The sequence below is a fragment of the Drosophila arizonae genome, chromosome 3, assembly GCF_054131065.1.
Source record: "Drosophila arizonae isolate 15081-1271.41 chromosome 3, UAZ_ARI_1.0, whole genome shotgun sequence".
NCBI classification, from domain to species: Eukaryota; Metazoa; Arthropoda; class Insecta; order Diptera; family Drosophilidae; genus Drosophila; species Drosophila arizonae.
Genome location: NC_142923.1, coordinates 22,929,113 through 22,938,711, shown reverse-complemented (window position 1 = coordinate 22,938,711; position 9,599 = coordinate 22,929,113). Strand labels below are relative to the sequence as shown.

General features: G+C 38.7%; 2 protein-coding genes across 3 annotated transcripts; one reads left to right on the top strand and one right to left on the bottom strand.

Moving 5' to 3' along the window:
• Window positions 1–767: 767 nt before the first annotated feature.
• Window positions 768–3,074, top strand: Fic (FIC domain protein adenylyltransferase). Its single transcript, XM_018004898.2, has 4 exons — window positions 768–1,084; window positions 1,154–2,049; window positions 2,117–2,320; window positions 2,386–3,074. The coding sequence occupies exons 1-4, from the start codon at window positions 1,082–1,084 to the stop codon at window positions 2,795–2,797; spliced, it is 1,515 nt and encodes a 504-aa protein (XP_017860387.1). The 5' UTR covers window positions 768–1,081; the 3' UTR covers window positions 2,798–3,074.
• A 1,080-nt stretch (window positions 3,075–4,154) lies between these two features.
• Acox3 (Acyl-CoA oxidase 3) lies at window positions 4,155–9,379 on the bottom strand. Of its 2 annotated transcripts, XM_018004619.2 has the most exons (9): window positions 9,014–9,379; window positions 8,720–8,876; window positions 6,847–6,984; window positions 6,566–6,785; window positions 6,227–6,497; window positions 5,413–6,161; window positions 5,190–5,344; window positions 4,837–5,124; window positions 4,155–4,764 (listed from the first exon to the last, which is right to left on the bottom strand). In XM_018004619.2, the coding sequence occupies exons 1-9, from the start codon at window positions 9,034–9,036 to the stop codon at window positions 4,654–4,656; spliced, it is 2,112 nt and encodes a 703-aa protein (XP_017860108.1). In that variant the 5' UTR covers window positions 9,037–9,379; the 3' UTR covers window positions 4,155–4,653. The 2 variants fall into 2 exon arrangements, with proteins under 2 accessions (XP_017860108.1, XP_017860107.1); XM_018004618.2 differs by lacking the exon at window positions 9,014–9,379 and having other exon boundaries at window positions 8,720–9,005.
• Window positions 9,380–9,599: the final 220 nt, after the last annotated feature.

The following is a 9,599-nucleotide window of genomic DNA, read 5'->3' as shown; positions in this document are numbered from 1 at the left end:
ATTTGAATTTAGAACAAGTTCTTTAAATTAGAAGCCACAAAATAATTAGCTCGAAAAACCACAAGTGATATGCTTAATATTTAGCCTTGTGCCGCAAAACATTTTCAAAAATCAGAAATCATCGCATCAAATTAATTTATGACACTTGGCAAAAAAAAAAAAATTGTTTCAGCATTTGAATGCAAAAATAAAAAGTAAATTAAATAAATTAAAAGTATGACAATCAATTAATTAGTTAGTCATACAATACGCAAATTCGAAGAATTTAATACGTTAAATTTCAAATTTGACGCATTCAAATTGGATTAGGCTATCCGGTTTTAATTTCGCGAAATTTTTCAACTCAAATCTAAGAGCTGTCAGCGCCATCTAGCGTCGCGTAGCTGAAGTCGCAAATTCGAAGAATTTAATACGTTAAATTTCAAATTTGACGCATTCAAATTGGATTAGGCTATCCGGTTTTAATTTCGCGAAATTTTTCAACTCTAATCTAAGAGCTGTCAGCGCCATCTAGCGTCGCGTAGCTGAAGTAGAGAGCCCGCCACAAAACAAAAACCAGGGCTGTACAAGCAAATAAATTGCGCGTTAGAGATGAGCCTGCAAATAATTTGTACACCACATCAAATTAAAAATAGTTTATGAATACTTATATATAAGAACATTTTAAACACGTTTGATATTAATGATGCTAAAGAAATCTATATTAACATTTTTTTACTACAAAGTTGTTTTATTATTTTTAATCCTCTTATATTATTTACGTTTAGTTGTAATAATTTAAACTGCCCTAGCTAAGCAAACACATATTTTTAAATTATTTGTGAATTTAAATCATATATGTAAAACTTGAATATTAAATTTTTCGATATCATTGCTGTACTCAGTCGACATTTTATCGACACGTTCAATATATCGCACACGCTGTCATCGCTAGGAAATAGCCTGGTATCTATGAAATACGTGGTTGATTTGTTTGCAAAACGCCCACGAACAGGCTTAAAATGTATCAGCTGGGCACTGTGTATAAAACTACTGTGAAACAGAAACGGGCCCACAAATAATTCCGAGGCCCAGCGAAACAATGGTTTGTAACGTGGCATATTCGATATAACGAAATCCAACAAAAAAAATCTTTATTATTTTATTGCCTTAGGCAATGGCAACAGGCAAAGCAACGGAAGAGGAGCAACCAGAACAAGGACAACAACAGCAGCAACTGCAACAGCAACAAAAACAGAAACAGACAACGCTTCAGTCAACATATCGCTTTGCCCTGTTCTTCATTGCCGGCTGCTTGGCAGCATTTGGCTTCCATGCGCTGACATCGTCGTCGGGCTCGCTGCTGGGCTGGCGGCTGCGACTGCATCATCTGCCAACGGCTCACTATTTGCAGACGCGCGATGAGTTCGCCGTATACTCGGTGGATGAGCTGAATGCGTTCAAGGAGTTCTACGATAAGAGCGTGAGTGATAGCGTCGGTGCTAGCTTGTCGGAGGCGGAGGAGACTAATATAAAAGAGGCAATGGGTGCACTGCGTCTCGCCCAAGAGATGTATATGACGGGCAAAGATGACAAGGCGGCGCGTCTCTTTGAACATGCCCTTGCCCTGGCTCCCAAGCATCCGGAAGTGCTGCTACGCTACGGCGAATTTCTCGAACATAATCAACGGAATATTGTGCTAGCAGATCAGTATTACTTCCAGGCGCTCAGCATCAATCCAAGCAATACTGAAGCGCTGGCCAATCGTCAGCGCACGGCGGATGTGGTGCAGCTACTGGACGAGCGTCGGCTCATCTCGCTGGATGAGAAACGGGATGCTCTGTCGGCCATACACGAGGCAAACTCTGCGTTGAGACGAGCCAAGAAGGAGGCTTACTTCCAGCACATATATCATTCAGTTGGCATTGAGGGCAACACAATGACACTGGCACAGACGCGCTCTGTGCTGGAAACCCGGATGGCTGTCGATGGCAAATCCATTGACGAGCACAACGAAATTCTGGGCATGGACTTGGCCATGAAATATATCAATGCAAGTCTGGTGCAGAAGTAAGTCGTTCAAATGGATAGGAATAATGCTTATGAATCATCTCATCTGCATCATCTTCCCTTTCAGATTATATATCACACTGAAAGACATCTTGGAGCTGCATCGACGCGTGCTGGGCCATGTGGATCCCATCGAAGGCGGCGAATTTCGTCGCAATCAGGTCTATGTGGGTGGTCATGTGCCGCCCGGTCCAGGCGATCTGGCCATACTGATGCAACGATTCGAACATTGGCTTAACTCGGAGCAGAGCAACTCGCTGCATCCGGTCAAGTGAGTGAGGCTGATATCAATCCTGATAAGCTTCTAACAGTAACTCTTCCAATTCCCCCACATAGCTATGCTGCACTGGCCCACTACAAACTGGTGCACATCCATCCGTTTGTGGATGGCAACGGGCGCACCTCGCGCCTGTTGATGAACACGTTGCTCATGCGAGCCGGCTATCCGCCGGTGATCATACCCAAACAGCAGCGCAGCCAGTACTATCATTTCCTTAAGCTGGCCAATGAGGGCGACATACGGCCCTTTGTCCGTTTCATAGCCGACTGCACCGAGAAAACGTTAGACTTGTATTTGTGGGCCACCAGCGATCTGCCGCAGCAAATTCCCATGCTCATTCAGACAGAGAGCGATGGCAATGTATTGGCCCAATTGCAATCGCACACTAGCTCACCGGAACTATACGAAAGTGGTTCCGGTTCAGGTGCCGGTGCCGGTGTCGGTTCAGGACAGAAGGGAATGCCCTGACCCCCCTTACCAGTGCTAAAACTAATTGAATGGCTGCTCAAGACACTTAGTAAATTATATGTTGTAATTTGTGTGTATTTAGCATAAAATTTTTGTATATTTGTAATTTGTGCAACAACAACAACAAAGCCGTTTGTCAGACTGTGATCGTATTTAAACTAAAATACCTAACCAAAAAAAATATCAACAAAATGCTTTATAGTTAGCATAATTAGAACGAATGCACAAAGGAAATAATGCATAAAATAGAAAATATATAAGCGAAACAAGTTTTAAATTTCTTTTCCCTATAAATAATGCATTAAGCTAAATAACTGGAAGTCTGTTTAATTGCAAGAACGCATATGTATGTATATAATTACTATGACTGCTCGCAATTGAACAGACTTCCAGTAGAATATAGTAGATATGTATGTATAAGTGTGTCGAGATTGAACAGACTTCCCGTAAAAAGTACATGTGCAGTAGATAAGCGTATATGTATGTGTGCATGTATGCACACATGTATAAAAAAGTAGACAGGACCAACATTACAGAATTATTGAATTGACACATAAATAAATGCATTAAAATATAAGTTTGAGTATCTAAGTTTGTATATACATATATATTAAAAATTTATTTATTAATATTATTATTAAAATCTTAATATCTAAGCTTACCTTTCCAATGCATATCTATGTACATTTGTATGTATAATTTATATAAAATAATTAATTATATTCATGTTTATTTGTATGTATTATTTGTATATATTATAACACTAAACTATCACATACTTTTTTAATAGGTTTCATGTTAATGTTATCGTTATTTGTCAAATTTACCATTAAGTCTTTTTAATAAACGACGCGGGCACGTTCACACTTGCACTTGTAAATAGAACTGAATTTGAGCCGTGGAAATGGCGTCTCTCTTTCCTCTCTTCCAATGCAGAACAACATGCTTGCGTTCCAAGAAGAATGGCGGAATCGGAAGGTCAATCACCATTTTTTCCCCTACATATAATGGGAAGCAAGTCGAAGGCGAAAGGAACGAAAAGCAACAACAAATTCAAGCTGTTCTCGTTCTTTCTCTTTCATGTAATTTGATTGACACTGCAGCGCATTAATTATGCCAAAGAAGCGGCGATGTACTATGCTAGTATTGCATGCATACGTGCACAATGTACATATACTTATACACAAATGTATATTAAAACAAATATACATATGTATGTATGCTCGTTTAATAGAATTATGTAAAGAAGCCCAGTCATCGGGTTGTTGAACAGTTTACCCTGCTTGATAATGAATGTATTAATCGTTTTGCAAACACGAGGGTAGTTCGAACGATTTTGGATATTAACAAAATCAAATTTGAGGAGACATTGTATATTTTTAAAATTTCTGTTTTTGGTTACAATTAATTGAATCGAATAAGTATCAGATATTATAATTACAACAATATGTTATTTTTATTACAATATATTCTTAGGTAGTGCGAACAATTTCATAATATTAACAAGATCAAATCAAGAGGACTTATTTATAACTATAAACTTACTATTTTTATATAAACCAATTTAAAAAAAAGATACAAAAATCACAAAAACAAAAATATAAAATTTCATTACTTTATAATCTTAGCAAAATTAAATATATAAAAGTGTGATCTATGATCCGCACTATTGCACATTCATATTTGTATTTATATCACGGACGAATAATAAGCTATATATGCTTTATATAAGTTTTACAGTACAAGGCTCTGCAGTACAAGTTTCTGATCGTTTGGAATAATTAACAATAAAGGCACTCAATTTAGACTTAGTAAACTATTAAGAGAATAAAATGATAAGAATTCAATCTAGATTTTTACAACTTAGCGCGCTCTAGATAGGTCTTATAGGTAACGTCACGCCACCAATACGGACGTTCATAGACACCTGGAGTGGAAACGATGGCGCGTTGCAAGTGGTGATAGACCTGTAAAGTGGAAATGGAACAAAAATGAAAAGTGAAATATATATTTCTGAGAAGTATTTTATAACTGCTTACATTGCCATCGCTCATGCCCAATGGCGAGTTCAAAATGAAATCTGTGGGCGCAATTGCATCCACTAGAGCAATAGCTTCATTCTTCAGTACCGAGAGCAGACCAAGGATGCCCTGCTGATAGAGCTCAATCTGTGAGCTATTAAGGAAATAGCCACCTTGGTAGAACAGTGACGAATATTTGATAATCAAATTGGCGCCGTAGAAGGAAAGAACCTTTAATAACACCTGCTGCTCGGGCGAGGCTGGCAGATTGGTTACAAACTTGTAGAAGACATAGTAAGAGGTGCGCTATATAGGAGAGATATGGACGTTAAGACGATAAGCCGCAAGGTAATCTAGAAGGTGAAACTCACCTCTGCATAGATAATGGAAAGCTTTTGTGCGGCAAACACTTGAATATTGTTGCGTGTCTCAAAGGCATCCTTGCCAGCAGACTGGAGCTGCTCGAAGCGCTTGACGGCTGTGTCCAGTGACCAAGCGGTCAGCCAGTTAAGTGCCTTCAGCAAATCTGCAAATATATTAAAATATATTAAGTAAATATATAATTTCGTAATATGTAACAAAATAATTAATTACTATGCACATCCAGCGCCTGGCCAGCGTTCTGCTCCTGTCCCCGTGTCTGCAATATCACATTCATATCCTTCAAGAATGCGACCGTCTCCAATGGAGAAGCGTCCACAAAGTTGGCATTGTTCCGACGCAGACTGATCAGCCAATTGGAGGCCTGCTGAATGAGCGTATTATTCTCACCCTCGTACGTGCAATTGGCATCATTATCGTTTCTCAGATCACCCAGGCCGGATGCACGCAAATAGCCATGCCCGCCGCAAGCTTCACGACACTCCTGGATGCCGTCGCGAGCCGCCCAGGTGGCATAGGGCTTCAGGGCCGACGAGATGGCATGGATTTCCATGCCCTCCCTAGACGTGTCCTCGCCCATCATGCCCCGCATCATCATGTCCATGTTCTTCTTGCCAATCCAAAGGGAGACCACACGCAACGCAATTACCGCTGTCAGATGCGGCATGAGTCGATATTGCTGCGACTGATACTCGATCACTGGCCATTCCTCGTTGCTATCGGGGGGTCCGAATTGCCGACGACTTGCCGAGTAACGTGTAGCAATGCACACAGCCTTGCTAAGCGCCACATATGTAATGGCTGTAATATTAACACGACCCGTGGACAGAGCGCCCAGCGATGCTCCCAGGCGTTTGCGTTGATCCTTGATGGGGCTGTTATAATTGCCCTGCGCATCAATGTCTCCCGTTTTCGACAGCAGATTGGCCTTCGGTATGCGGTACTGATTGAACATAACGAAGCTGTAGGATATAATAATTCGAGCATTTACATTTAACTTAATTATTTGAATTCACATTCCACGCACCCATTGTCAATGCCATTCAGCCCAATTTTCTCGCCAAGATCACCAACTGTGACGCCCGGCAGGGGCAACAGTGTAAGCTCATCCCGAATGGGCACCAGGAATGCATTCAAACCCTGATGTTTATCGTCCGGCACATACAGCTGGGCATAGACAATGGCATGGGTGCAGGTCTTGCCCAGATTGCCAACCCAACACTTGGCTGCCTCAAAGTCAGGCGTGTGTATAATGAACTCCTGCGACTTGACATCGTAAGTGGCGCGTGTGCGCATGCCTATAGATTAAGAAAAGAAAACATATTTTAATTAAATAATCTTATTTCAGTATAATACAATCAAATACCATTTGCATTTGTGCCGTGAGCGATCTCAGTCAGCGCATAGGCGCCCAATATACGATCATCTGATATCTTGGCTATATATTTGCCCAGACGCCCGGTGCCATTCGTTAGCAGAGTACTGGGAAACATTCCATTGGAGAGCGAGAACTTCACCGAGAAGCTAAAATCGTAGCTGAATATGGCCTGGCCAAAGGCCAACATCAAATATGGCGTATTCAGGTACTAGAAAGATTTGACAATAGGATTTAAATGAAGCCATAATTAAATTCTGAATTGCTCTCACCTCATTGACATCGAAGAACTTTTGTTCCCACAGCAAATGATGACGCTTGTTGGCCAACTCCCTGGTACGCTCCAGATTGGGCGCTTCCGGTTCACGTTGGAAGTCTGGGTGTTTCTCCATCCATTGCCATATTTTGTGCTATTTTTATTATTTTCAAAGGTAATTGAAGATTAGTTAAGATTAGTCTGACCTCACGCAAGCATTTTGCACAAGTGTTCAATCGAATACCTTTTAGATAAGAATTTAGATAAGGCAATTTTGCCAATAATAAAATTTTACTAAACTGTCTTTGTATTTGTATACATATATGATAATGCATATATTTTTTATTTTTATTTATTTTGCCAAGTGAAGGTCAAAGTCTACGGTAATTCCATTGAGTCTGAACTCGTTTATATAGAAAATTTTTAAAGAACTTTACCTAAAAATTTAAACATTTGGCAAAATATATAAAAATTACATATCAAGCTATAAAGATTTTAAAGGTAACTAAAAAAATTTATTATGAATATATTTTATAAGTTATTTATAAAAATTTTGCACGATATATAAATTCAAATGAAATTTTTAAATTCATTTTCAAATTTCCCTAAACAAACAAGTAAGAAAGCTCTAGTCGAGACTGCTCGACTACGAGATCCCCTGAACCCTTGGAGTGCTAGCTATTTCAATAATTTTTCGCGTCTTTCAGCTTACACAAGAAACACACACACATACACAAACACACGCACAAGCACCCACGCATAAACACGCATGGGCTGCAGTGTGCGCTTACTATGAGAACTTAATTGTTTAATAACTTTTTTTTGTGGACGTACGATCTTCATGAAACTTTCAGATTATGATTATAACATGAATATGCATGTAATTGCCAAAGCACAAGTCTCTAGTATTTGAAATACGCGTTTTACAAAAGTGAGGGTGAGGGGTGAATTTAGAGGTGGGGGTAAATTTTAACAAAAACCGAAATTGTATAAATTGCATATAAGCATATATAAAAAATTTGGAGACTCTAGCAATAAAGGTGTAGAAGATATAATTTTATAACTGGTTTTCGATAAGGTTTTTTATCGATAAAAAAAGATCGGGATAAGTTATCGATTTTTAATGATAAACTCGATATCCGCGCTGTAATTACGAACATTTTACAAAAAATTTGAAGTCTCTAGCTCTTATATCTTCGGAAATCGACGCGTTCAAACATACGGACAGACGGACAGACGGACAGGGCCAAATCAACTCCGCTCGTCACCCTGATCAAGAATATATATACTTTGTGGGGTCTGCCACGCCTCCTTCTGCCTGTTACATACATTTCAACAAAACCATTATACCCTGATTTCCCATTTTCAATGGGTTCAGGGTATAAAAATACACATAATTTTTGCAAGGTTTAATCCTTTTTTCGGATATGTACTTTTAAAATTGATATTTTCAAAAATTAATTTAATAAATAATTTAATTCGAAATTAATTGAAAAATTTTAAGCAATTATGTGAAACTCAATTTTCTAAAACATTGAGTATATTATAAATGTAATAATCTATATTTAACAATTAACATTGCACTTTGCACTACAGCAATTAAAAACGTGTAATAAAGTTCCAATTAGAATGATAATGTAAATAGAATGTTGCCTACTTCTTTTACAAGTGGAATATGTCATTAACAGAGCTCTGTATGCAAACAGTTTTTACTAAACACTAATTCAAACTCTGCATTATTGCAACAACAATGTTGATTTAATCAACATTGAACATTGAACTTTGCACGCCAACTCAACTTTATATGCATTTCATTCAATATTACATTTAAATATGGCAATAAAAATGATAAATTCATATATGTATGTGTGTAGTAGCATTTCACGTACCTTTAAACGAATGTGGTCTTCGCCCTCCAGCAGCACATTCAAGCGTTTATAGCAGAAGCTCGCCTTGTCACGATACTCCTGGAGTGGACCACTGCGAAAACTGGGAAAGATCTTCTTGTCCTCGTATATATTGGCAGGCGCAACATTGTCCCTGTCGCTGTAAGAATCCACAAGGGATTTGAGTATTTCGCTCAAGTTATTTGCGGGCGCTACTGCAACGCTTTCCACAATTTGTTCAGTAACCATTGCGCAGACAACTGAACAAAATTTACAGCTGCAATTATTTGTACTCACTTGGTAACCTTAGGTGCAACCATGTCTCTTTGCTTCTCTGTTTCTCTGCTGCTCGGTAACGTTTGATGTGTTAACGGTCAGCGTTACGCTTTAACTGATTTAAAATTTCATAAAACTGCGCTATTTAGAATAGTTTATAGCGGCTGCTTATCCGCTTTTGTTTTCTTTTTGCGTTTATTGTTGGATTTTACGATCATTAAGCCGAATACCCAATTGATTTCCGTTGGCCACGAAGAGTTGTTAACGTCGAGTAGGGCTATCCACTGAACCATTGCTGATAAGCGACCTGATAACAAACTCATGCTAAGCAACCCTTTACATATATAAATAAAAAATGTAGTCGTGACGATTGGCATTAGCCGATTTTGTGTATATAGTGGCCTCTAATATAATAAGTTTGAACACTGGTCAGTGTTTGAACTAAAAATAGGGCTTTCAAGAAACAGCTGTTGCGGCGCACCAGTGTTGCATAGCTTAAATGTAATGCGGTCACACTGCATTCTACGCAGCGGCAAATACCGCGAGATTTTTAAAATTTGAAAATGTATACCCAAGAATATTAAGTATTGAAATATTTTCATTTAAA

What these genes read in the sequence shown, in the direction of transcription:
- Acox3 (XM_018004618.2), bottom strand. Translation starts at nt 8,965, where the DNA reads ATGGTTACTGAACAAATTGTGGAAAGCGTTGCAGTAGCGCCCGCAAAT. An exon ending in TTTCCATTATCTATGCAGAG is followed by an intron (nt 5,125 to 5,189) that starts GTGAGTTTCACC and finishes TCTCCTATATAG; the next exon opens with CGCACCTCTTACTATGTCTT. An exon ending in TGGGCATGAGCGATGGCAAT is followed by an intron (nt 4,765 to 4,836) that starts GTAAGCAGTTAT and finishes TCCACTTTACAG; the next exon opens with GTCTATCACCACTTGCAACG.
- Fic (XM_018004898.2), top strand. An exon ending in AATGCAAGTCTGGTGCAGAA is followed by an intron (nt 2,050 to 2,116) that starts GTAAGTCGTTCA and finishes CTTCCCTTTCAG; the next exon opens with ATTATATATCACACTGAAAG. An exon ending in AACTCGCTGCATCCGGTCAA is followed by an intron (nt 2,321 to 2,385) that starts GTGAGTGAGGCT and finishes TCCCCCACATAG; the next exon opens with CTATGCTGCACTGGCCCACT.